Source organism: Haemaphysalis longicornis, unplaced genomic scaffold (assembly GCF_048455015.1).
Source record: "Haemaphysalis longicornis isolate Haplotype H1 unplaced genomic scaffold, Haemaphysalis longicornis Haplotype H1 scaffold_3, whole genome shotgun sequence".
NCBI lineage: Eukaryota > Metazoa > Arthropoda > Arachnida > Ixodida > Ixodidae > Haemaphysalis > Haemaphysalis longicornis.
Window position 1 is genome coordinate 45,962,170 of NW_027526335.1, and position 26,703 is coordinate 45,988,872.

Below are 26,703 nucleotides of genomic sequence, written 5' to 3' on the forward strand. Positions count from 1 at the left end.
TGGCCTCACGTTGGATGGCGCTCATGGCGCTTGCGAAAGCATCAAAATGGCGGATGCTACAGTTCTTGCGGAGTGCGTAAAGTTATTCAGGCGTTAGTAAACGCTCAAGTGTCCCGATCTGAGGTTTGTAACAGTTTTTAACTAACCTCTAATAACGCTCTAGTACTGCTTACTCCACAAAAATTGTTCTGTTTACTTTTACGACTCGTAATCACCGGTGACATCATACTCACGAGGGGATTCCGGCACTCCGGAAACACAAAACACATCTGCTTTTTTTCCCAAATGTTTAGATCTCTCCTGATGCCCGTTATGGTTACCAAGCGAAAAAATCAACCTGAAATGTAAATGCATCTTCTAGACATAATAATGCCAGGTGCGAGAAGGTGAAAAAACTATCCGCTTTCAGCCAACGCCTTGTATGCGTGCGGCGGACCGCCCTCTTCCGTCCTCGCTCAGCGATCGTGCTCGGTTTGCACGATGACTGACGCATCTTGTATCGTTTGCCGGCACGGCGAAGAAACATTTACTTAGGAGCGATAAGACGGCCCCTTCTTTCTTGCCGACGGCAGATAGTCAGCGCAGTCATGGCTGAATCGGAAGGACAGGAATGCAATATCTGTCTCGCCCCGACATCGTCACTCGATTGCGACGTTTTCGACGATTTTTTAGCAGATAACGGAGAATGCCTTGACGCGGAAGTTGTTTACGTGAACGGTGAAACCATGTCGCAGGACGCGGAGCACGAAGCCGTCGGCTGCGGCGAACTGCCAGCCGAGGACGACAGTACCGAAACTGACGTCTCCGTGAAGGACAAAACCATGGCAGCGGAGGTTACGCTCGCGGACGCCCTGTCCAACGTGGACGTGTTGGACGAACTGCCACTGCCGGACCAGCAGCCCTGCATTGAAGCCCTGCCCTGCAGCATAGTGTACCACGCCAACTTTGACACGAATTTCGAAGACCGCAATGCCTTCGTCACCGGAGTCGCCAAGTACATTGAAGAAGCCACAGTTCATGCGGAACTTGTAAGTCTGTCCCTGCATTGTTCCGTTTTAGTTTTACGCCACAGTCACACCTCAGTTACCTTATTCTATTCAAAATGAAAGTGCTTGTCAGTGAATGCTGAATACTATATTATGTATCACATGAAGTGTAAAGAAAGATCGCGTTTCGGCTTGTGCAGAAAACTCACTGATCTGCCGAAGTGCATGGTGTTGCTAAATATGGGCTGTTGCTTAATCAGTAACCTTGCAGAAAGTCTGTCTTTTTAAATATATCATAGGCGTTGCGCCATTTGCCTGTTGGGTATAGGGTCCATAGCATTCAACTTCAACATGTGATGTTCACTTTAAAACGAGTCGTTAGATGTGTAAAACCAAGATTCTTGTGTGCATGTGGTTAAATGCGCCGTTAGGAGCCCCACGGGGTCTGAATTAATCCAGGGTCATTCCTTACACAGCACCTCTGAGCTGCCAATTTGCTTTTTAGCTTAAATTCAGATACAATATAGCCCACTTATAGTGAACCTGGTTTTAACAAAATCCCAGCTACAACGAACAAATGCTTGTTTCCCATTGCCATTTGTATACATAGATTTTATGTCCAGATATAGCGAAAAATGGATATAACGAACTGATTTCGGTTTCCCGACGAGTTTGTTATAAGTGGGTTGGACTGTATTACTTTAAATCAGGACAGAGGAAGGGTTACGCGCACTATCTTCTCTTAGGGTAAACAGTAAACACAGCAGCATGTGGCTTTTGGTACTACCAGAACATTGTTAAAACATCGCAAAGAACTTGCGCAGTGTGTACATGACAAGGCTACTACATCTCCTTCACATGCATCACGCATCGTGCCACTCGTTTGTTGTTGCGCTTTGGTGTGGCTGAAGCGCAGCATTTTGTTAATGTGCTTGCACACCTTCTTACCATAAAACCTAGAACTGGTGACCAAAAACTTGCAGGCAAACTTGTTAAAATGCAGTGCTTGGCAAACCTGTTTTATTTCTGTAGGAGGATAGGATAGGAATAACTTTATCAAAATGCCGGCAACCGACGGTTTAACGCGGCGTGATGTTGGCCAAGCGTTGGCCCAGGGTTATGCCCTACTCTGCACTACCCCAGTTTGGTCCGTTTGTGGCGGGTCGTGAGGCTTGTGATGTGAGTTCTATGTTTAATTGGAAGTTCTTGAGCCTAACAGACAAGATTTTGGGCATACAAAACTAAACTTTGTTTTCCATTCTAAGTGTACATTTTATATCAGGCTTATTCTTCCTAACATACATTCAAGTCCTTAGTCAAATCAGATTTTAACAAGGGGAGCCCAGTAAGAGCACCGAGCCTAAATTTATGGTTTTTTCTTTGGAAAATGTGCAATGCATCAACATAATATGCTAGCTGAGACTCCTGTGACACAATGCTCGTAGAAATGAGAGCGTTCTATACAACATCTGCTGGAAGTAAAAGACGCGAGCTCCTGTATCTACTCTTGCGTATGATGCAGAAAAAGGTACCTGCGATTAGTATTCAATCCCCACACTAGATGACCCTCTGTGTAATTGTGTAATGGTCCTAGCATAGTGACCCCTAATTATGACAATATCTGCTGCTGCCACAACTTCTCCCAAAAGAAAAAAAATGTCGGGCCTACTTTTAATGTGTGTGCTCTGTGCAGCCTAGTTTGGTGCACCATTACTCGCCCCTTTGCGGACTCAAGTGCTGAGTTTCTGTTTCATTGCTGTTGTGACTTCATAATCTCGACATGCCCCAAAGCAAGCTTGATCTAACTGCATACCCTTATTTGTTCCCTCTACAGAATGAAATGCTCGAACAAGGCCAGGAGCACGCAGTCATGCTGTACACGTGGAGGTGCTGTTCGCGTGCTATTCCTCAGGTAGTTAATGTTTCATTTCTTCTCTTTTCCTCAAACGTTTGTGCATGTTCCTAATCTCTGTTGTGCCTGTGCTCACTGTCACCAGCCAAAATCAAATGAACAACCGAACCGTGTGGAGATTTACGAGAAGACAGTGGAGGTACTTGCTCCTGAAGTGAACAAGCTACTTAACTTCATGTACTTCCAGGTGAGATACCACAGACTCTCTTCCTTCCCACCCCGTTCTTTACTGCCCATAGCATAATTGGGGAATCAGTTGACTTACACTAATTGGAGAAGTGGTATGCAGTGCGGGTTCAAGGCGGAAAACATGGTGAAGCAAAGAAATGATGTTTCTTCTGCTTGTTTTATCTGTGTGTCTTGGGCATATGGGGGCCAGGTACAGTAAAACCTCATTACAAGAGACACTGTTACAAAAGGCACTTGGTTATAAGAGAACTTTGAATGAAAACAGTTCGGTTGATTTTTCTATGTTTTCCATGTGAGCAACATCGCATACAAGGGACCTTGGTTACAAGAGAACTGTTTCTCGGGTACCTTGAGTGTCTCTTTTATTGAGATTTTACTGTGTTTTTTTTTCTTTTTCTTATGTGGGCAAAATCTTGATCCTCCTGCTTTAAATTAGTTTAATTATAGTTTCTAATGTCGCAACAAGCTCCAACAACCACTTCAGGAACATTGTACATGTTTCGAGTACAAAAAAGCCTACCTGCTGTTTACTGACACTTACTACATTTCAAGACCTTGCTGGCACCCTAGAACTACGATTTCAGCGAAGGAAAATTTGACATCCACCTCAATGCAGCTGTACGGCTACAAAGGAAAGCTGTACAGCTTTTTCAGAAACATCACAGTTGAAGAAAAATTTGTCCTGGTCCAGGATGAATTTTCCGCCTTGGAGATTTCCCCTAAATCTGATCGATTAAATACAATTTCAGGAATGCCAGCTTGACATTAGCACTGACTTCTTTTTAGAAAAGTTGGGTGCCATAAACTCTTGAATTCAAAGATGTTGAGGGATAAGTATTTCCTTAACTTCACAATTTTATGTGTGCCTCAAATCAGCGTAAAGTTACCCTTTAGCGTAGGATGGGGCTATTGTCGAACAGAGCTTCTGTGTGGCGGGAGCTCGTTCTTCACTGTGGCTGCGCTTCCTCCAGAGGCGGGCCATCGACCGGTTCACGGCTGAGGTTAGGAGGCTGTGCCACGCCGAGAAGCGGAAGGACTTTGTGTCGGAGGCCTACCTCTTAACCCTCGGCAAGTTCATCAACATGTTCGCCGTCCTGGACGAGCTCAAGAACATGAAGTCGAGCGTGAAAAACGACTATGCCACCTATCGCAGGTGAGGGGATTGTTTCAGGACCAGCCCTTGGGGACAACGATCAGTTTTAATTGGTCCTCGTTACTGTCGCAGGGCGGCGCAGTTCCTGAAGGTGATGGCGGACTCGCAGGCGCTGCAGGAGTCGCAGAACCTGTCCATGTTCCTGGCAACGCAGAACAAGATCCGGGACACGCTCAAGGAGACCCTGGAGAAGATCCCCGGCTACGACGACCTGCTGGCCGACATCGTCAACATCTGCGTGCAGATGTACGACACCAAGATGTACATGCTGCCCGCCGAGAAGCACATGCTCGTCAAGGTAGGTCGAGAGCACTCAGTCACCACCATGTCCTGTGTCACTTACTGGCTCTGCCCCCCGCCCCTCCCAGGTGATGGGCTTTGGCCTGTTTCTGATGGACGGCGAGGTGTGCAACATCAACAAGCAGGACCAGAAGAAGCGGATCAACATTAGCAAGATCGACAAGGTGTTCAAGGTAGTGTCACCCCGTTTCCAGTCCTTTCCACCCCTGAAGAGGTTCCGGGGAAAGAAAGAAAGGTGACGCTTTCCTCCCCTTTACCCCCTCACCAGGCCCTGGAGATGGTTCCCCTGTTTGGGGACATGCAGATAGCGCCCTTCCACTATATCAAGTGCAGCCCGCACTACGAGGCGTCCCGGTGGCCCCTGGCCAGCGCCAACAGCCCCAGCCCCCAGTCGGACCTGCTGCAGCACCTGCCGGCCATCCGGGACGACTATGAGCGCTACATCAGTGAGCTGGCACGCCACAGCAACGAGGTGGGCAGCCGAGAAAAGCAGCCATCCGTTTGCGCACCCTTTTTTGCATGACCGCCATAATACCATATTTTCATGCGTATTACCCGCCCCTGCATATAATCCGCACCCCCCACTTTCAGCCCGCCGGAAAAGGAAAAAAAATCCCCGCGTATTGCCCGCACATATGATACAGGAAAGGTTGCACCAAAGCTACTGCTCAAGCAACGCATCACATACTGCGTAGACAGAAAAAGCGTATATTTAGCAAGTAGAATACACTCACTTCAAGGCAAAAGTCACATTTCACTCTGTGTCACTGCGCTCGTCCTTGTTTTGTTTTGTTTTGACCTTGTATGTTTTGCGCAATCTCTGCCCTGGAAGGCTTAGTCAGTGTTGTTGTGACGCATTGCTGTGAAGCTGCACTAAAGGAAAAACCCCCCATATTATCTGCACCCCTACTTTGTCACTGAATTTTTAACATTTTTGGTGTGGGTGATACATGCAAAAGTACGGTAATAAAAAATGGGCACGTTTCCCTCTAGGCCTTGTAGCACGGCATTTCGATTCTGCCCGTCAACCACACACACGGTGTGGCTAGGCCCTTGGTGATCTTCATTTTTGCGTGCTGCAACGTGGCCACTGAAGTGGGATTTGCATGGGTCTTTTTTTTTTTCGTATGGTTCCAAAACTCGGTCAGTTTCCTGCTGTGGCGAGACGGCCAAGGTGCCCTGTAGTGAGCGAGAGCTGATGCGGTGCAGGTGACGACCACCGTGAAGGAGACTCCTCGCACGGACCCCGAGAACAAGGAGCTGAACGACTTGGCTCTCCGGGGCCTGCAGCTGCTGTCCGACTGGACCACGCACGTCACCGAGCTGTACTCCTGGAAGCTCATGCACCCCACCGACCCGCACCAGAACAAGGACTGCCCACAGGTGAGGAAGGAAGGAGCTGCTGCAGGGCTCAACAGCACAGGTCCTGGGAAGGAAGGCTCTCTCTTGAAGCAGCGGTACAAGACTGTGAGATGGAATGCGTGGGAGGCTGCCTTAGTAGTACAGTTAAACCTCGTTATAACGAAATTGAAGGGGCGCCGCGATTTGCTCGTTATAGCCACTATTTCGTTATAGCCATTCCGGAGGTAAAAAGGAAAAGCTACGAACCTACTTTATTGCAGTTCAAAACTCGTATTTCAAACAGACTTGGCTACGAAGAAGTCCGTAAATGGACATTGATGCGCCTTCCTGATGCGAGCGATGGCTCCCTCAGCGGCGGCCGCTACGTTCACGCCATCTTCGCTGCCCTCGTGCGCGCCGAAGTAGCGACGCAGCACGTCCACCGCATCTGCCTCCGACGCCGTCCTTAGCGCTTCTTTTCAAGCCATGTGCAACAGCGCTGACGATGGACTCTCGGTTGCTCACGATGCACGATGTGCACGATGGTGGACAGTGTACTCGTCCACAAGTCAGTCTCTTTGCCACCTTACCACGGGGTGCACCTTACCTTCCTTCGCGCCCTATGCAACGGCTTTTATCATAGCCGTTTTCTGTTCAAGCGTGATAGTCTTTCGCTTCCCGCTTCTTCCCGCCTGTCGCACTCGCGTTGTTGGAAATCACGCCGGCAGTACGATAAAAGATATGCCAAAACCCACGCAGACACAACTACGCAGCGACGCCGGCGATACGAAAAGAGGAGGGGGGAGAGAAGAGGAAGGCGACGCAACCGCGTGCGCCGTGTGCATTGGGGTTCTTCTCGGGCTCACCGCGGATAGTCCGCGGATTCCCCGAAGCCATAGGGATACGTGGGAAAATCGAACGTCGATTTGCTTCTCGGGGAGCCCGCGGTGAGTCCAACACTGTAAATCGAAGGACCCCATTGTCTGCATGCCGTGCGCAGCGAGAGGAGGGTGGGGGCTTCGCGGGCGCAGCGTCCGCATGGCGTGCCAGCCAGCTTCGCGCGCGTGGCGGGAGTTTTGAACTGTTAATACAGTTGCCGCGTCACGCACTGTCTCAAATCCGTGTTGCGCACTATTGTAAAATTAGCTCAAAATTTGATTTCTCAACGAAATTTGTTCGTTATATCCCGTAACGGGGAAATTTTACCTCGTTAAAACGAGGTTTTAAATACATTGGTTTCTATGGGGACTTTCAAGGGGAATTACGATTTGCTCGTTATATCCATTATTTCGTTATAGCCCGTCTCGTTATAACGAGGTTTAACTGTATTTGATTTGTGTTGTCGCTAGTGGGGCACACAATCCACTTCAGATTACACAGTGCATTCGTGGCTCTTTTCGTGTATCAAACTCCCAGTTTTCGGGGAGAAAACGTGGCACTGGCAGATACAACCTTGTAAGAGCAACCAAGTGCACTGCCTGACAGCATTGCATGCAAAATAATGGATTTGTTGAGGTAAATGCATAGTGCAAAAGTGTGCATATTCGAGTGTGGATGTCAGAGTTCTCAGGCAGCCAGCACCCCTAAAGTGTGTGTTGTTTTCTTTTACTACTGTCATTACTGTCAGCTGTGCTTTGCAGACTACAGTTTGGGTGAGGGGACGGGGACACCACTTCTGAGGGAAAAAAAGGTTAATTTTCGTTAGCATGAATTCTAGATGACCGTGAATTTTCTCTAAGATGCTGGATGTTGCGTGCGGACTTTGTTGCCTTACTTGTGTTGCGAGTCTTGATAACTGATTCCTAGCAGCAGCTTATTGTTAATGCTCGAAGCTTGTTGAGTGCCTGCTCTTACCCAAATAACAGTTTAGTTCTGCTATTATGAAGTTCTTGTCACAGCTTAATAATTCCTGACCTGTGCATTAGTGTATTGGCATTGGGTCTGTAATTGTACTGCCTGTTCATATAAACTTTGTAGCTGTGGCAACGTTGTACGGTGGCAACTTTTGTTCAGAGGTGAATAATTTCTTCTCTTTTTTCAACTTTTGTTTGTTCCTAAGCAAATACGTCTTTACACATTTAGGCAGTCTTGGACGACGTAAGGCATTGTTTTCTCTTTTCTTTGCACACTTAGGATGCTGAGGAGTATGAACGAGCCACACGATACAACTACACTGATGAAGAAAAGTTTGGCCTGATTGAGGTGATTGCCATGGTAAAAGGCCTTCAGGTCAGTGCATCATTAGCATCATAAGTAAAGAAAAAAATTGTGTGCTGGGTTCTGGTAGAAATATCTGGAAAAAGCACACAACAATAGGCTTGAAATGAATGCATTCTCATTGTGTCTTGCAATCTTCTGTGTCAAAATACATGAACCATGTAATGTACGGAGGATATAATAGATTGCATAGTCTAGATCAACATTTTTTATTACATTTGCCACATTGAATTTTTATTTTGGACTGTATTAGCGTGTGCTGTGCACTCTCTCACTTTGGTCTGCTTTAGACCTGTAATAGGACCATTCTTGGAATTTTACTATTAATGCTTTTGTTGGGCTAAGAGGTAGAGAAAAATGCTGATGTGCCCTGTTCAGCAAGTGTCCCTGTTGTGTTCCAGGTTCTGATGAGTCGAATGGAGACGGTGTTCACCGATGCGGTGCGCCGGCATGTGTACTTTGAGCTGCAGGGATTCGTTCAGCACACACTGCGGGAACCACTGCGGAAGGCTGTGAAGAATAAGCGGGACCTCGTCCGCAGGTGCGCTCTTCTTTCTTGGCACTGGCCTTGCAGTCACGATGAATTCCAGTGAATACACATGCCATTCACTATATGTTCAAGCCTATTGTTGTGTGTTTGTTTGTTTTTCAGTCATAAACACATTTTAATTCTTGGTTACCTCATTCATTTACTAACTTGTGGGATTCAAAAGTAGTATTTGTTTTTTATTTTGTTATCGTTCTACCTCTTTTTTTTTTTTTTTTTTTTTGTTGATTGGACTATTGCTCGCATACATAGCTTAAAATTCAATCCTCTTTTTTTTTTTTTTTTTTTCAGCATCATTATGTCCGTTCGAGAGACTTGCGCTGATTGGAAGCGAGGCACGGAACCCAACGAAGACCCGGCGCTAAGAGGGAAAAAGGACCCCGACAATGGATTTGACATTTCAGCTCCTCGGAGAAATGTCGGTCCTTCCAGCACCCAGGTTCGAACAGTTTCTCGAGTTCTTTCTTTTTTTTTTTTATTTGGGCTGGTCCGTGACATGAGTAGTGGCTTTCAGTCACCATTACCTGTGTTTCTGATTGTGTTGTCCACAATTGTACAGGGCTGTATTTATAGGTGGGGAGGTGAAACTTATTTCGTGTCTGTTTAACTGAATGATTCAGGGTAAACCTCCAATGTGGGCTATGTTTCTGCAGAGCAACAAATAGCATTCACTTAAAATGCAGACAGCGTGGCACAGCTGTCTCGCAGAGCATCGCAGTTTGGAAAAGAATTTTGTCCTGGTGTGTGGTGACTATGAACAAAAGCAGTTGTTTTTGTAAACGGTTTATCGTAAATACAGTGCAACCTGATGTCCAGCACGTTGCATCAAGTTGCCAGCCTTTGCACTCAATTACGAGGTGCTAAAGAGAAGGCTGAAAAACATACTTTGAGGCATGCGTCAGCAGCCAATGAGGAATAAAGGCAGGAGCATAAGAAGCAATAAATCGGTTTCTAAATAGGACGATAGTGCCCATGTGACTGCGGCTTACACATTTTGTACCGATTATGAAGCAACTGTGAGTCCGCAGCTAACTATTCTACTTCATTGCGAGAAAAACTGTGCTTAGCTGGCCATGCTGGTGGTGCTTGTGCTTGAAGTGTTGCTCGCTCTCTTTAGCTTGGTGCGTGCAAACGAAGCGTTATCCGGCGGCCTCCTTGCAGCTGTACATGGTGCGCACGATGCTGGAGTCGTTGATAGCGGACAAGAGCGGTGGCAAGCGAACCCTGCGCAAGGACATTGATGGGCCCTCGCTCATGGAGATTGACAGGTTCCACAAGGGATCTTTCTACTGGAACTACCTGCTCAACTTTAGCCGTGAGTAATGCACCGTGCAGTCTTGTGTGCCAGAGCATCCATCCTAGAGGTGCTTGGCATGTGGTGCCTGTTCTGCCGTTCCAATGAATTCACAAGTGCAGAGAAAATGCATTGCAGCCCTCTGCCTTTCTTTCTGAAAAGTGTAGAGACAAAGTTCATAGTGGATGATTGTCTTTCAGCTGTCTTACCAGGTTAAAGAAAAGTTTAGCAGAGTTACTGTGACAAGAATTGTATAAATGAGCTACCTGCAATTAGCTTTGGTAATGAGATACTTGTAGAGGTGGCGGAATATAAGTTTGAGGACAAGTTTTCAGTTCCAGTCCAAACCATGAGAAGTGATTCAGGGATAGAATGACTGTGGGCAGGGGTGCATTTGGCAAGCACTCTGAACTAATGAACAGCAGTTTACCCCTGCCACTTAGAAGAAAGGCACGTGACCAGTGTGTGCTCCTGGTGATGCCTTATGGTTTGCAAACTTTGGGACTTACTGAACACCTTGAGAGAAAACTTGGGCCTGCCCAGCAAGAGGAATGATTGGAGTGGCACTCGGGGATAGCAAGCAATCGTCTTGGATTAAGGAGCAAACTCGGGCGGCGGAAGAGTTCCCATCTCAAACTAAGAGAAAGAAGTGGACAAGGGCTGGGCATGTAATGTGGAGAAAGGGCAACCGATAAATCATCATGGTAACAGAATGGCTACCAAGGGATGGTAGAAGGGGAGGACGGCCAACTCAATAGACTGACGAGACGAGGAAATGTGTTAGCACAGAATGGATTCGGAGAGCGCAGGATAGGGGCAGTGGGAACTCTACGGAAGAGGCCTTTGTCTTGCACTTGATACAAATAGGCTGATTGTGGTGCTGATTATCAGGGCAAGCTATGGTAAAATGCAAAGGCAGGTGCAGTGCGAGCCTGTGGCATTTCTTGGATAGTCATGGCGCTTGTGTGTGCCATTGCTCTACATTTTCCTATAGGCTCTCAAATTTAGTTGCATAGACTTATATTACTTATTACATATTACTTATTACATAGACTTATATTACTTATATCTTTCACAGAATGCACTAGTGTTGCATTTCATTAAGTAGAATGTACTACTGTGAACCCGTGTTCATCTAAATGCCGAGTGATAGCTGTGGTGGCTGAGTGTGTGGCTGCTTTAGTTGTCAGTGGATTTAAGTTGTTGCACGTTCTTGTCCCCCCTCTTTCCCCCGTGCCTGATGATGCGCAGAGACATTGCAAGAGTGCTGTGACCTGTCCCAGCTGTGGTACCGAGAGTTCTACTTGGAAATGACCATGGGGAAGAGAATCCAGGTGGCTATCATTGCTATCTAGGACTCACCCTGCTACTCACCATTCTTTCTTGTTGTTGTTGTGATGATAAAAGCTAGATAAGCACATTGCGCCAACCTAATTGCGGCTTGCTAGCACTGTGTTTAGAAAATGTGGCTGCAGTTGGTGCTTGGTGGCAGCTTTATTAAAGCCATTGTTGGGTATAGGTTTTTTAGAAGTCAAAGGTGTCAATTAAGAAGTTGAATGTGTTGGACTCATCGCAACCTTTTGGTGGATTTTGGAGGGATGTTACTAACCATACCTATGTAGCATGTAGCCAGGGTTTTAGCTCTCTGTATTAACTTCAACTGTGCATCCTGGCACCCAACTTGGGGCCCGACTCATGGAGTCTTAAGGCTTGTATTTGTCTTGAGTGATTGCACTCATTTTTTTCAGCTCAGTGCTACTACCTTGGCACTTCTCTGTTGACCATCAGCGTGGGAATTCTATCTATTATATACCAATCTCTGGAGCATTTTTGATTTGTGGCCTTTTGTCAGGAAGCTATCATTTTGTTAGTATGGTTCTCAGGGTGACCGAGTTAGGGCAATAGATGTCATTGCAGTAAGCCGAGTGCTTCATTTTTCTTCTTTCTTCTTCCCCTGCCAGTTCCCGATCGAAATGTCCCTTCCGTGGATCCTGACTGACCACATCCTGACCACCAAAAACCCTTCCATGATGGAGTGAGTGTGCCTGTCCTTGTTTGGGCAGCAGCACCACTGGCTGCTATGAAAACTTGCACGGTGGCTTTTCCTTTCATATTTTTTCGTCCTTTGAGGTAGCGAAAGTTGAAATGAAACTCCATTTCAGGTGCGTGCTGTATCCCCTGGACCTGTACAACGACAGTGCCTTCTACGCGCTAACCAAGTTCAAGAAGCAGTTCCTGTACGACGAGGTGGAAGCCGAGGTCAACCTATGCTTTGACCAGTTTGCCTACAAGCTGAGCGATCAGATATTTGCCTACTACAAGCACCTGGCTGGCAGGTACGTGCGTGGCTTGCCTCCGTTGCATTTAGAACTGCACCTTGCCGGCACCTGCTGTCCTATCTGGCACTAGGTGTGCGTGACCGCTGTTGTCCTCACCCCCTTGCGACCAAACGCAGCATCCTGCTGGACAAGCGCTTCCGGGTGGAGTGTGCGAGCAGCAGCGGCACGGTGTTTGCGTACCCGGTGGCCAACCGGTACGAGACGCTCCTGCGGCAGCGGCACGTGCAGCTGCTGGGGCGCTCGGTTGACCTGAACCGGCTCATTGCCCAGCGGTTGGGCGCCGCCCTGCAGCGCAGCCTCGACCTGGCCGTGGCACGCTTCGAGGCCCAGGACATCACGGGCGTCGTGGTGCGTCTCCTTCCGTTGCCCCACTTGCCCCCTCGTTTCACATGTCGAGCTCTGTTGAAATGAAAAGGAGGGGGGTAAAGCCGAGACCTTGCTCCCCCCCTTCTTCTACAGGAGCTGGAGGGCCTGCTGTCGGTGAACCGCATGACGCACAAGCTGCTGAGCAAGTTTGTCACCCTGGACGACTTTGACGCCATGCTGCGGGAGGCCAACCACAACGTGCTGGCCCCCTACGGCCGCGTCTGCCTGCACGTCTTCTGGGAGCTCAACTACGACTTCCTGCCCAACTACTGCTACAACGCCGCCACCAACAGGTGCGCCCGCCCCCCCCTTCTCTCTCTCTCTGCCCCGCACGCTGTGTGGTGGCTTGGCTTGCGTGGGACGGAGTACACACCACAAACAAGTTTCAATTGATGGCATAGCCACGACTGTTATACCTGGTGCTGTTTGCAAGGTTGTATAAGAAAAAATAAATTTGGCTTGAGGTTTTTTAGTTGGATCTGTATTTTTCTTTTTCAGCCATTCTTTGTGGCAGCAAAATTGTTTGTGGGCACTTTGTATGGGCCTCTGTTGCAATGCACCTGATAGCCATGTGCAAAGCGATCTGCTCCAGTCATACATTGGTATAGTTTTTTGTGAGGCTCTGACTGGGATGTCTTGCTCGTGTTATCTTTAGCACTTGTGAATATAAATAAAAAAAGTAAATAAAATTGATTTTTTTTGCAAGTTTTTTTTACTCTAAACACTAAGGTTCCCTTCAATTATGCCCATAGTGTGTTCCCTCACTGTTCAGTGTAACAGCATAGCCACTCTTTCTACTTGTATTTCACACCAGGGTTGTGAGCAAACAAGCACAGTGCCAGTCTTTACCAACGTGTCTTGGGTTCTTGCGTGATACAAGTGTTTTGCTTATGAACTGCAATTATGTGGCCATGGCCTGGCCTGCCTTTTTCCCTTTCATCCTTTCTGTTATTAGTAAATTCTATGAACTTTGTGGTCACAAAAATAATAAAAAATTCTTTCCAGTAAATTCTATGAACTTTCCAGTAAATTCTATGAACTTTGTGGTCACAAAAATACTAAAAAATTCTTTCCTTACTACATGTGCAGAAATAAAACAAGTAAATTCATTCCACTCTGCAATTTCTTGCTTTGCCTCCTCAATTTCCCTGCAGGTTTGTCAAGGTGAAAGACATCACCCTGACACAACCTGTGACCAGGGAGAAGATGCCCAGTGCACAGCCTCACTACATCTACGGCACTAAGGTGAGCCCAGAACATCTTAATTTCTTGAAACAAGGACCCTTCTGTTTCTTGTTTTTTAAGGCCAATTCTATAAGACTACTCTTGTGGACCAGCATCACTGCAAACGGCATAGGTGTCAAACCACTTCTTGTGTAAACAACATTATCATCCTTGCATTACCTATATTTGTTCTGTGTAGTTTGGCTCTCAGAATTTGATAGTTTGAATGTAAGAAGAAAAGTGTTGTGTACAGGCACAGCTCCATTGTATTTTATCGCCGGTTATATTTAGTGCGTACAGTGCAAGCCACACTGGCCGGTCGTGGTTTGAGAGGGGCTGCATGCTTCAAACGCAGGCCCTGAACTCAGCGTACCAGCAGATCTACAGCCTGTACAGTGGCTTTGTGGGTGCACCCCATTTCCGGGCCATCTGCCGACTGCTGGGCTACCAGGGCATCGCTGTCGTCATGGAGGAGCTGCTCAAGATCGTCAAGAGCCTGGTCAGTCGGCCACTGGCTCCTCCACCTCCTCCTCTCCTTTCTTTTGTTCTTCCTTTAAGGGGGTACACTGCTCTGGTATTGAGGACATTTTTGTTATTTTTGAACCAATGTGCTTGAGATTTGCACACTGTGTGTATTGTAACATCTTGAGCAGAAATATATACAGTCAGTTTTTGTCTATATAATCCAAGTTTAGAGTTGTGCAACATGTTATGCCCCTCCATTTTGGGCAATTTTTTCATTATCTACCTATGAAATATTGAATAGCTTTTATCCCTTTGTGCTCTAGAAGGACCAGAAAGTGCAGCTATACTACAGCAGTAATTTTAGCATTGTTCCTGCAATTTTTGTAGACTTACTAAATGTCAGGTCATCAATTAATTGCCAATGTTATCGTAAAACAAACTGCATAAAAAATTGTACTAGCATAAAGAAATTGTATATTTTTGTGGTTTTATTGCACTGTTCAGTTCCTAAGCTTTCAAATGCAGCAGAAATGATACAAATCTAAACCAGCACATCCCCAGATATTGTACCCGACAGTTGACCTCGTGGGAAAAAAATTGGTCCTGAGAATACAAGGCCCGAAGTTTGAAAAGTCAGGGTAAAATGGCCATTTAGCCAACTTCAAAGGGTGACAGCTTTGTAAATACTTATGGTACAGCTATAATATTTTGCAGGTACATTCTTTGGGACCTGTAGACTGCAAATAAAATTATTACAGAAAATTGATTTTTTGCCAAATTTTTGGTCCTCAAGACCAGTGTCCCCCCTTAATAAGCACTTCTTAATTTGTTCAACACCCCCCTTTTAATAGAGAGTTTTAGCTTATCGTTTTCGACTGCCCGCTCTGGTATCGGCGGCCGGCTGAGCGCAACCGGAGCCAATGCCGTTCGCGGCCAAGTTCGCCACGCATGGGCAATGGCGCTCCCACTTGCTATCGGAGCGGAGCGAACCGTCCAAAACGGTCAGCTAAAACTCGCTAATGTCTTCATGTTTAAAGTCGGTGTTGAGGAATGATACTGCTCTTTGCCCCCGACTCCCCCCTGCACACCAGTGCTGCCGCATGTGAAACTAGTACTCGGCAATCTTCAGTGTGTGCAACGAGTTTGTTTTTAGCTCTTTTTGTGCTGTGCGGCCTTCTTGCCTCCTTAGGGGGTGGGAAATAAGAGGTGGGCATGGAGTGTCTGTGTAAGGTGGCTTGCAATGCAAGGGGGGAAAAAAAAACTTTGTGGAGTCATCACAAATTTAATCGCTGCTTCTTCATTTTGGAGTGTTTTGTTTTTATTATTTGTTATTTATTTAGTTTTATATATTCATGTAAGAGGCACCGACATCAACAGTGCTAGAAGCTGTTAGCCTTGTTCGGGCAGCCAATGTGTTCTCATTTCTTTGTGTGAATTCAGCTTGAGGTTAAGCCAGAAGGAAAAAAATGTAAATAAATGCTAGGAAGGTAATTAAATAAAGCAGCAAATTCAGTCACGACATTTATTGTTCTACGTATATTTTATGGCCTATCGTGGGCTTTTCTTTTGCTTTGTGTTCTGCCAAATGTTTAGAGAACCATAATAAGCGCTCAAAACTTCTTTTAAATTAAACGCTCGAAGACTGAGCGCAAAAGAAATCCAGAAAGAAAAAAACAGCTGTTTCTTTCTTGCTTGTAGATTTTATGGCATTGCGTCCATCAAATTTTGTTTGGGGGCAGATCATGACGCTGTGTTTGCATTTCTCACATAAAGCGTTGAACGTGTCTAGGTTGTATAAAGCTCATAAAGCTGCCCGTCTTTGTGCGTGCCTTCTAAAATTTCTTTTTTATTGATTAATAATTTGTCAAAGCGATTCTGTGTTTAAGCATTGGAACGAAGCTTTTTCTTTTTTTTTTTTTCAGTACTATTTTACAGAAGTTGGAAGAAAGAAAATCAGCTCTCTCTTACAGAAAGTGTTTCCAAGAAAATCTTGCACGATTGTTGCATAGTTTAAAAATTATTACGATAGGGACTGCTTTGAAAGCAGAGCTCTTACCATAGCTCAGGGGTGAGACAGCTGCGCATATTGCGCAGTTTTGATACAATTCCGTTTTCCTGCTCCAGGCTGCTGCTCCAAAAGCATGAAAATCTCGAAAATTATTGCGGGGTTAGACAGCGAGCTTGCGAGCCTTGGGAATTGAACGATTGGCACTACAGAATTAGGTTGCGGGGCACGCTGCATCAGCGCGACATGTTTGGGCATGAGCACCTGATCGTAGGACTGGTTGTGCGAGTAGTAATGATTGATGTATGTGAAGTGAAATTTAATGCCAAAAGCGAGGTGGCTAACATAACTACTTTGCTCAAATTATGATCGGAATGAACGCGTGCTTTGAGGATTGAAATGGTACAACGACCGCCACTTTGCTTTGTGCAACTTTTGCCGTGGCTCTACCCTCATTTGTGCAATGCAATGAAGAATTGCAACTATAATAATTTCAGCATTAAAATGGTAGCAAAACTTTTGATTGCAGTGTTTTTTAATTTGAAAACTTTTTACAGCATCTTGCGCTGTCTATGCAACGGCTTCTATACAAGTTAAGAAGTTCGTGAGAAGTTAGTGCAGTTCGTACCTTGTGATTCTCTGCTAATTTCTCCTAAGGTTTATTCAGTGTTATGTGTATCCCAAACTGATTAATAAAAAGGGTACTTCCCCAGAAGCTGCCATCAAATTTGGTTTCTTTAACTCGTAAGGCAACATAATAAATGTTATGAACTGCTCCGAATCGAGGTTCTTCTGCTCCAAAATCAAAATTTTGCTGCTCCGAAAACTGCTCCAAAATCTGTTTGGGCTGTCTCACCCCTGATAGCCTTAATGTTATGCAACGTGGGTGTGGATGGTAAGCCTGCTTAGTTTTTCACCCTGTTGATGCGTTGAGAACAATATGCTCACACAATGGATGCTTTTTTTTTTATATATAACTGGTCTGACGTTTGCATGTAGAGTCCTTGCGTAATGCTCTTCTTTTAGTGTACTTTTCGTCTCCCCAAACTTCTAAAATACTCCACACAAGCACAGGCTTTTAGGAAACCAAGTCACATGACCATCTCCGTAGTCCTCACACTGTTTCTTCCATGTGGCGCCAGTACTGCTAATACTGCCTTTGGCATATTCAGAAATTATTTTCTAACCTGTTTAAATTTATTCATTAAGAAATAAACAGTTCTTGGTGCCATTGCTACAGTCCCTGTGAGATTTATCTAAATAGGTTTCGATCTATGTGGCCATCAGCTTCTCTTAGAAAAAAGATAAAGAAAAGAAAGAAGCTTTATCGCCGGGCAAAACTAGTTTCTTTCCTTTTTTGTGGCAAATGCTGACATGCTCGCTGCTTTGTATGTCAGATGAAAGTAATGCCATGCTTGTCAGTAATATTTCACCTGAACTAGATGGAAGGGTACTTCATGCCAGAATTGTAGCGCCAACTCTTAGAGTTTTCCCCCCATGTACCAAACCCCGAAAAATTGCAACATCTTAAAAGCAAGGATTCTGATGTACTGTAAGCTCTGTGTAACATATGGGATGAATTGCTTTGCAGTTGAAGCTGAGCTTTTCTCCCGCTCTTTTTGCCCCCGCAGATTCAGGGCACGCTGCTGCAGTACACCAAGACCTTGCTGAAAGTGATGCCCAAGCTGTGCCGACTGCCACGCTACGACTACGGCTCTCCCGGTGAGTTCCTGTGCCTCTGCACCTGGCACGATGTGGCATCGAACGCTTTGTTAGTAGCATGACGAAAAGAGCCCCGTCTTGTAGCTGTGCCTGGTACCCTCCTGATCCGGTGGTGTGTTGCCCGCAGGCATTCTCGGCTACTACCACGCTCAGCTGAACGACATTGTGCAGTACCCTGACGTGAAGACGGAAATGTTCCAGAGTTTCCGTGAAGTGGGCAACGCCATCCTCTTCTGCCTGCTCATCGAGCAGAGCTTGGTGAGTGGCACGCTTACCCGTGCGGGGAAAACACTGAGCTCTTCTTTTTTTAGTTCTCCGGTTTCGTGGATAAGTTTTAGGGTATGGGTGCAGAAGCTGTGCTTGTTGTCACCTGGAGAGAGAGAGAGAGAATAGCTTTATTGTCTGAGGAGCCATGAATGCCTTAGTGGGAACGGAGAGGGGCACAGAGGGAGGGAATGATCGAGGAGGCATTACCATTCAAGGTAACACAGTTTGTGCAAGTTTCGTGAGGTGACAAGTCACTTTAATTTGTAGGGATCATTTTGAGGTTTATGGTTCCTTGAAGATGGCATATAGTAGTTTATAGGGTTCGTGAAGAGACAAGTGTGCAAGAATGGTTATAACAGTAGTCGGTCGAGGTTATCACACCCGCTTGTGAAGACCACTGGTTAGTGCGTATTCAGTTCATCTCTGTAGCAATCAATGGTCTGCTCGAATGCGTTGCAAATGTGCTTCCTCTTCAGCAGGTCGTGAACCGAGTTTTGGTAGTGGCTCATGACCATTTGTGAAGGGCGTACTGTGCCATATCAAATGATATAAATTAGGGATGCTTGTATGATCGTAATACAGGCGGTGTTGAATGTTCAAGCTGGCTATTGTCGTCTGGCTGCCAGCTAGCTTTTTTTATTTATTTTCATTTAAACTGAGTCAAGCCCCTGTGAATTCCTGTGGATGCTTCATTGACTTGCTAATTCTAAGTGGTCTTGTTAGGCTTAGTGCTTGAAAATTTATTGTTTACTTGGTGTGAATGTCATTTTGTAGGTATTGTAACGTGAATGTGGCCTGCTTGCACTGTTAAATATTTTGCTTTTGTTTTTGCTCGTAGTTTTTTTATTATTATTATTTTTTGTAACCATTGTATGCTTTAGTGCTTTACTGGAAAGCATCTTGAGGGCTTGATCTGCGTGCATTTAACTGTAGGATCTGATGTCTGCAAGATAAATTCTCTATTATTCATTCTTATGACTTCCCGTGTTTAAATGATGAACATATCTTTTGCACCTGTTACAGTCCCCCCCACTAATTTGTTTGCTACGGGGATTAGTTCCCTCATTTCGTGCATCTCCTTTCATTTTTTGTTGCGTTACGTTTTTTTACTTGTTTGTTGGATGCATGCGTAACCAAAAGAATAATGCCACTGCTAAAAACGGAAGTGGTCGTATTAGCTAGTTCAGAAAATATCAATGAATGCCCACGTTTTGAAGGAAAGAAGTGCGCGATACGTAAAACATTGCTCCCGTACTGTTGCTGTGATGTCAGTTTTAATGGTTTAAATATCTAAATCATAGGTTTATGTTTCATCATATATAGCTGAAGCTGCGAATGAATTCGGCTTTTTTCTTTTTACAGTCGCAGGAAGAAGTTTGTGACCTTCAGCATGCAGCACCGTTCCAAAACATCCTGCCGCGGCCGTACTGCAAAGGTTGGAACTCTTCTTTTCTCTATTTTTCGCCCCTCCCTATCCCCCGTTTGCTATACTGTTGCAGTGTAGACTGCCTGTAACGTATGTCACAGGAGCCCCGAAAATTTACCCTGTAAGAAGTGCTGCACTATCATTAAAACGTGCACAAACCACGCCTTACGTACAGCCTATCTTTCAAGCATTATTTATTCACCATTACTCCAATGAACGCCACTAGAAAACGCAGGCAGGGTGTTCATTTCGGTGCAAGGCTTTTAAGGTTTTCAGTTGCATGTTTGCCATGCCAGGAGACTTTTAAAACCAGTCCTATTGCTGCGATTGTGGCTTCTAATGAGTGTCGTATTTATTAGTGACACCTAGTGTGAAGTTTACTTTGATGGGGTATTCTATTCCTGGCACAGAAGGACTTGATGAGACCCTTGCTTTTGGCAGTTATCTGATTACGCAATGTTCTATAACTGTTGCTGGAGAGCTCCTTGCAATGTCACTCTCTTTTGTTCTTTCGTTCCCCCTCCCTGCGTTAATTCCAGATGGGGAGAAGCCTGAGACCAAGCTGAAACGCCTTGAGGCCAAGTACAGCCCCTTGCAAGTGGTGCAGACCATTGAGCGTCTTGGGACGGCCAAGGTGGGGGTCTCATGCACTTCACTCAGGGTTACTGCCTGGGGTCGTAATGCAGTGTTATTCATTTCTCTACGGGATTACTCCTTGAGGCTGCCTGGTTGTGCTGTGCTAAAGCTTTATACCAAGCACTTTGCTGGGCATGGCAGAGGATTTGTGGGCCTTGTGTAACTTTTTGCATTGCCTCTCTATTCACCTCAGTAACTTGGGCGATCACCGAGCTGCTTGCTTGAAACCAGGCTGCAAGAATTGAAGCTAGAATGTCTGGGTCGTGCAGTTTTGTCAAAGAACTGTGTGGGGTCAGATTTATCTGGAGCAGTACGTCGCATTTTTGGTGTAGCTTTTGCACATTAAATGACTAGAATGCATGCTTTTTCTTTGTGGCAACTATCTTTAAGCAGTTGATAAAAACTTGTGCAAGTATAAAAGATGGAAAAAACAAAGGTTGCTTTTAAAGGCTGCCTGTTCAATTGTTTGCAAGCCTGGTGAGCAGTTGAAAGTGTATTTTCTTGCTCAAGAAATTTGCTTCAGATTTTTAGGCAAAGCAAACCAGTTAGATACTTCATTTCCTCAGGAGATTTCAAAGTTATTTTCAGGAAAAAAAAAAATAGTAGGTCAAATGCATTCAGAAGGGCTGCCCTGGTTGGGCTAGTATGGTTAATTGGCGGGGTAGTTCATTATCAGTAAACATTTTCAGTTGAGTCAAACACAACTCATACAATTATCAGTTTAGCTAGAACTCTGCCACTAACAAATCCAGGCTACTCAAAACCTCCGAAAAATGTAATTTTACACACCTTTGTTTCTCAAGAAAATTTTCTGCCTAGTGCGTTGTAGTTAACGGCCGCAGATTTCACATTTGCAGTCGCAACAACTAGACGTAAAATCCACAGCAGGGCTTGCTTGCCCTGTTCCTAATGAAATAAACTTTCCTCGAGAGAGCGAAAGAGAAAGAGAGAGTGTGGTTCTTGCAGCGTGAATGAAAAAGCCCCTTCCCCCTCTTCCCTGGTTCTTCTCCTCAACAACCCCGATTGCAGCAAGCGTGCATCGCCAAGGAGGGCGACCTGCTGACCAAGGAGCGTCTGTGCTGCGGCCTGTCGGTGTTCGAGGTGATCCTGACGCGCATCAAGTCGTACCTGGACGACCCCCTGTGGGTGGGGCCGCCCCCCACCAACGGGGTCATGAACGTCGAGGAGTGCACCGAGTTCCACCGCCTCTGGAGCGCCCTCCAGTTCGTCTACTGCATCCCCGTCGGGGAGAACGAGTTCACCGTCGAGTGGGTGCTTCTCTTTTGTTTTTGGCATCTCCCATCTCTCTCTCTTGCTTTCCTGTAAAATCAGTTCATGGGGACGGCCAGGCAGTGCAACTACTAAGGGGGGCAACAAGGAGGAGGCAGAATGCAACTTTGTACCTTCTGCTCATTGTCCCTGTTAGTTGTTGCACCCAACGGCTGCTGAGTAGATTGCCATCTGGCAAGGCCTGTTACCTTGCGTAGTAATCTTGGCTCTGGGGTTTCAGTCGAGAACATGTGGCTGTGGGAAGACAGCTGCTACCCGTGCTTTAAGGAAATCTTATTTTGACTTTATAAGAAGAGTCTTCTATTGCAGCTTGAAAATGGAGATCATTTCTCATTTCTGTGGGAAAAGAGCATAGCTGTAGGCATGTGCAAATAGCAATTTCTGCTTCCCAAGCAAATACAAAGCAAACAATGATAAGCTTCAAATAACTTTAAGGGGAATAATAGAAATGGTTGCAAAGAAAGGAGTCAGCAGCAGCCACAAACACGGCATTGAATATAGATTGAGCATTTGTTTTCGTGCGACAGTTGATAAACTTCGACAAATTCAAAGCACTACTTTAAGACTTTGTTTGGAGTCTATAAAGAATTGCTTTTTATTTGAGACGCTTAGCAGTAGTCAGCAGCAGGGTTCCTTTAGTAGTAAGCCCAAATTCGTTTCCAACGCACCGCACTGCCACCAGTGCTGAACAAAGCAACCGCATGCAGGCACATCAAACTGCAGGAGATACTTTGACAGTTTGGTGTTTGCAATGTACCAACCAAAGTTCAGTGCATATATTTATGTTAGGAGGCTCTTGTAAGTGTCCCAAACAACTGCTCCACGTCTCATGCACTAAAGCCGGAACTATGGCAGTTGTGATTCCTCTATTAAAAGTTTCGTATTTTCTTTCTTGTTGCGCCTCTGCAGTCCACTCTTCACAAGCCAAAGAATGTCAGTGTTAGTGCTTACAGCGTTTGCTGGCTCGCGAGTGTTGAAACGCGTAGCAAATGCATCCCCCACATTGGTCATCAGAACAAATGATATTTTCCTCTCTGTGTTCAACATGGAAAGTAAAACGTGCCTAAGATAAGTGCTTTACGTGGTATGCATGGCTTGCGGATTGTTTGCTGGTAGCTATCAGGCCGTTAAGGGTACATCCCCCATCTGCTATTGCCTTCTACGCCTCCCTCCTGGGCGCGTTAGCGGACTCTGACCTTCAAACAGTGAGCTGGCATAAGGGATGAGATAAGGCCATTCAGATAAAGATGAAAGGCAGTGCCTCGAAAGGATTTATGTTTCTTGCAGGAAGTGCTTCGCACTGTGCTCAACCGTATCCGAGTGTTGGTCATGGAATGTGTGCCCGATTTTGTTTAGCTTACATTTAGCAGTGGGGTGCTGGCATGGAAAAGAAATGCAAGACAGATATCACACACAAAAAAAAAGGGTGGCTTAGGCTTGCTTTGGATTGAGAATGCACCCCACATACGTGTGATTTTTCAGTGTAAAAAGTGAGCTAACTTTTACTGTTTGTTAGTGCTGAATAATTCAATATTTTTTAATGCAGAAACTCTGACCAAAGCGAATAATATTGAATATCTGGAGAAAAAAAAAAAAAGGAGCGAATATTTGCACATACCTATGTAACTGTCATTTCAGTGTGCCTAATTTGAGCAGCTATAAATAATCTAAAAAAAATGTACCACGCAAACTTTTTATGTATGAAGCAAGGCGAGTTAGCCACCACCCACAGCGAATACTCATTTCGAGACTGAGCCAGTTCTATGCATCTCTTGAGCGGTCCCTAGGAGGCTTTCTTCTGATTGTTTGGAATTCTAATTCTTAATTTTTTATCTCGGTGCTGTGCACTCTTATATAAGACATATCAAAGGTCTGTGAAGTTCTTATCATTCAGCTTTCCTTTGTGTTCTTTTATTTCCAGCAGAAACCGTGATAGTAATGCCAAAACTGGCTTTGTCACAGATCACAAACATCCCACTAACTTTTTGGCACCGTGCATGGTAAAGCTAGCTTTTTCGTACAACTTCGAAGTTGTGTGGTAAGGCTAAAAGTTCGTAAATATGTGCAAAACAAAAGCATGCATGACTTTTTTTATTTGTGTAGGGTGCGTATAAGATTTCAAAATGGTCCAAATCAATCCACAGCCTGGAGTGCGGCAAGCCTCGCATCCCGAGTGGCAGCTTTTTCACATCAAGCCTAATTTGAGCTCTTGGTTTGAATGAAACAAAAATCAAGGAGTACAAGGGCTAAAAGGAGAGGTTCCCCTGCGTTCCCGCTCGCAGGCAACTGTTTGGTGAGGGACTGCACTGGGCGGGCTGTGCCATGATTGCCCTGCTTGGACAGCAGCGGCGGTTCGAGGCCCTCGACTTCTGCTACCACATTCTGCGAGTGCAGCGGGTCGACGGCAAGGACGAACTCATCAAGGGCATTGTAAGTGCTCGTTCCGTCTGTGGCTCTCTTACCAACACACTGACCGTTTGTACAGGTTCTCGCATGTGGCAGTGCCAGACGGTACCGTTTCTCTCGTAGAGAAAGAATGATAACCTGTGTGCCTACTTGCTTGCAGCCGCTGAAGAGGATGGTGGACCGCATCCGGCGCTTCCAAGTGCTCAACTCCCAGATATTTGCGGTGCTGAACAAGTACCTGAAAACGAGCGACGCCGACAGCTTGCCCGTTGAGCATGTGCGCTGCTACCCGCCCCCGATTCACCAGTCGCTCGCCGCCTCGAGGCCTCCGCCGGGCACCATCTACATGCGCGCCGACGCTCTTCTCCTCAAGTAGAGGAGCTCCCTCTCCTGCCAAGTGAAGTCAGCATGGCGTGTCCCACGTACGGAAGCGGGAGGCAAAAGTATCGCACTGTTGAATATTGGGCATTGCTGATGAAGTGATCCCCACAACGATCAATCCTGGTTCGAACACGCGTGTCTGGAATGAAATTTGACTTTGAGGAACGCTTTGAATGCTACGATGAAATGCATCTTGTTGTTGTATTAGGTTTGGACAGAGAAGTACCTTGTCCGAGTCCTTTTACCTGACTGCTCATTTCAGTCAGAGCAAGAATGAATTGTTTTAGCATGATTAAAGATAACTTCTTTTTTAGTAGGTAAGGGCAGGGAAAAGACATTCCGTGGCTCGGCCACTTTACTGGCATGAGGCGTGTTTTTATATGTACAGTTTTTCGAGGCTAAGCGTCATGATAGTAGGTAACTGCGTCGTACTCGAAATCATTAATGTACCTTGTTGTCTGGAAGTATTGTAGCCAGTGCACCAAAAAAGCTTTGCTAGTGCTTTTGTGTTTTTTATTCTCATTTTAGGAAGTAAAAGTTGGGGGAACTCTAGCTCAAACATTACATTTGAAATGCAGTAAAATATGTAATGTGGTATACTTTGGCAGAAAATTCCTGGTAACTGAATGGAATGCTCTCTGGATGGAAGCCTTTGTACTTGGTTATTGATACCCACCTATTCAAGCAGTACTGCATGACATTTCTGTTTGTACAATGGAAGAAATGGAGAATTTAGTTGGGCAGAATTTCCCCATCGACTGACTTTGAAAAGTAGCTGCATAACTGGTTATGTCAACAACACGTTTATGTGAGGCCGTGGTAACAGGAATGGGCAACAGGCTTTATGTGCAGAGGCTGATTACACCTTCTTCATCCCGAGGAGGAGTTTTTACCTTCTTTGGTTATTTGGGCAGGTAGTGACTGACTGGTCATTAGTCTACACTTGTGAAATGCCAAGAGGTGAAGCTGGTGTCCTCAGTCTTGACAACCTTGACAACTCTGTTCATCAAGTTCGACATATGACGTCAGTGCGGAAACGGTCAATTAAATGCGGTTTACAGACTTCAGATGGGCAAGGGGGAAGCTGCCAGGATGAGTTCTGATGGCAAACTACACAATAGTAATGCTTTGTATGCTGCGACACATTTTCAGCCCTGAAGCTGTTGCTAGGATGCGACTCGTGCAACAAAGACTGTTTAATGTCACTGCCCTAAACGTCTAGTGAAAAATCCAAAGTTTTCATGGGAGTAGCTGCTGTACGTTAGGATGTACCTTAGTATCGACGTGTTTTGTGTGCGTGATGATGGTGAAGAGTCCTCTGAATCGACCATTTTATCTTTCCTTTCGGTTTAGAGCACTGCAGATCGTCAGCCACTATACTGCGTAATGTACAACTCACTCATTCCTGAATTTTTTGTACTTGGATATCACATTGCACTGAATGCCTCCTTTGTAGTGCATTTTGAAATCTTTTGCGTTCCAACCTTTGTATTATGTCGTGCACAGGACCTCTTTGATAACGTAAGCAGTGCAAGCCTTTAAGTGTTACACCTGGGGCGTCAGCTCAGACCACCCGATTTGTCTGAATGTGTTGCTCTGTCTTTTTAATGTGTGCCAAACTGGCCAAACTGGGAGTGTTTTTAATAACTAATGAATTAAGAAGTTCAGTTATCTTTATGGTATCTGGAAGGCTTTAGATTTCTTTTTTTTTTCTCTTTTCAATTCCTTCGAATTTGCTGTCTAAATGTTTTTACGTTCTCTTCTGTCGGATCTAAGTTGCAATAACTATCATGTGGGAACAACAGACCATGCTTAAAGTTGTCTGGCCTGCTCTGTCATTAAATTAAATTTTTGTCCTATTGTTTAGAGGAGACCTTTCAAGTGAAATGAAATTTGTTTTGCGTGTGTGTGTGTTGTGTGTCATCAGTTATATAGCCTTATTTTCTGGTCTATTTTACGCTGTTTGGTGAAGACGCATATAAACAACTTGCAGCTCTGCTATGTTAATTATCCCCGTGCTGAATGTTGTTAGCTTGTTATTGGATATGTTAATTTATTGCACTTCAGAGTGGTTTTTATACTGTTACTGTACTGAATGAACTTGGCTCTCTGATTTTCCTCATCCTGTGAAAAGTGGCTCTCGTGAACACTGCACCATTTACTCAGATAACAATGCATTTTATTGCTGTCACTTTGCGTTACGTGCATATGAAACAAATAAAGTGGTGTGCTCGATA

At 45.4% G+C, this 26,703-nt stretch overlaps 1 protein-coding gene across 2 annotated transcripts; it reads left to right on the top strand.

Annotated features, from left to right (window-relative positions):
- Cyfip (Cytoplasmic FMR1-interacting protein Sra-1) lies at positions 1-26,703 on the top strand. 2 transcript variants are annotated; one of them, XM_077703070.1, is made up of 27 exons: positions 1-123; positions 735-1,028; positions 2,821-2,898; positions 2,984-3,085; positions 4,059-4,240; positions 4,313-4,538; positions 4,609-4,713; positions 4,809-5,012; positions 5,750-5,923; positions 8,015-8,110; positions 8,500-8,639; positions 8,937-9,084; positions 9,807-9,960; positions 11,191-11,273; positions 11,901-11,974; positions 12,102-12,275; positions 12,395-12,626; positions 12,738-12,937; positions 13,799-13,889; positions 14,224-14,367; positions 17,970-18,060; positions 18,188-18,318; positions 19,690-19,762; positions 20,293-20,387; positions 21,419-21,657; positions 23,962-24,109; positions 24,246-26,703. In XM_077703070.1, exons 2-27 carry the CDS (start codon positions 822-824, stop codon positions 24,459-24,461), a joined length of 3,807 nt encoding a protein of 1,268 aa, XP_077559196.1. In that variant the 5' UTR covers positions 1-123; positions 735-821; the 3' UTR covers positions 24,462-26,703. The 2 variants fall into 2 exon arrangements, with proteins under 2 accessions (XP_077559196.1, XP_077559195.1); XM_077703069.1 differs by lacking the exon at positions 1-123 and having other exon boundaries at positions 462-1,028.

Coding starts and splice junctions, on each gene's coding strand:
- Cyfip (XM_077703069.1), top strand. CDS start 588: ATGGCTGAATCGGAAGGACAGGAATGCAATATCTGTCTCGCCCCGACA. Junction 4,241..4,312: donor GACTATGCCACCTATCGCAG/GTGAGGGGATTG, acceptor TTACTGTCGCAG/GGCGGCGCAGTTCCTGAAGG. Junction 4,539..4,608: donor AGAAGCACATGCTCGTCAAG/GTAGGTCGAGAG, acceptor CGCCCCTCCCAG/GTGATGGGCTTTGGCCTGTT.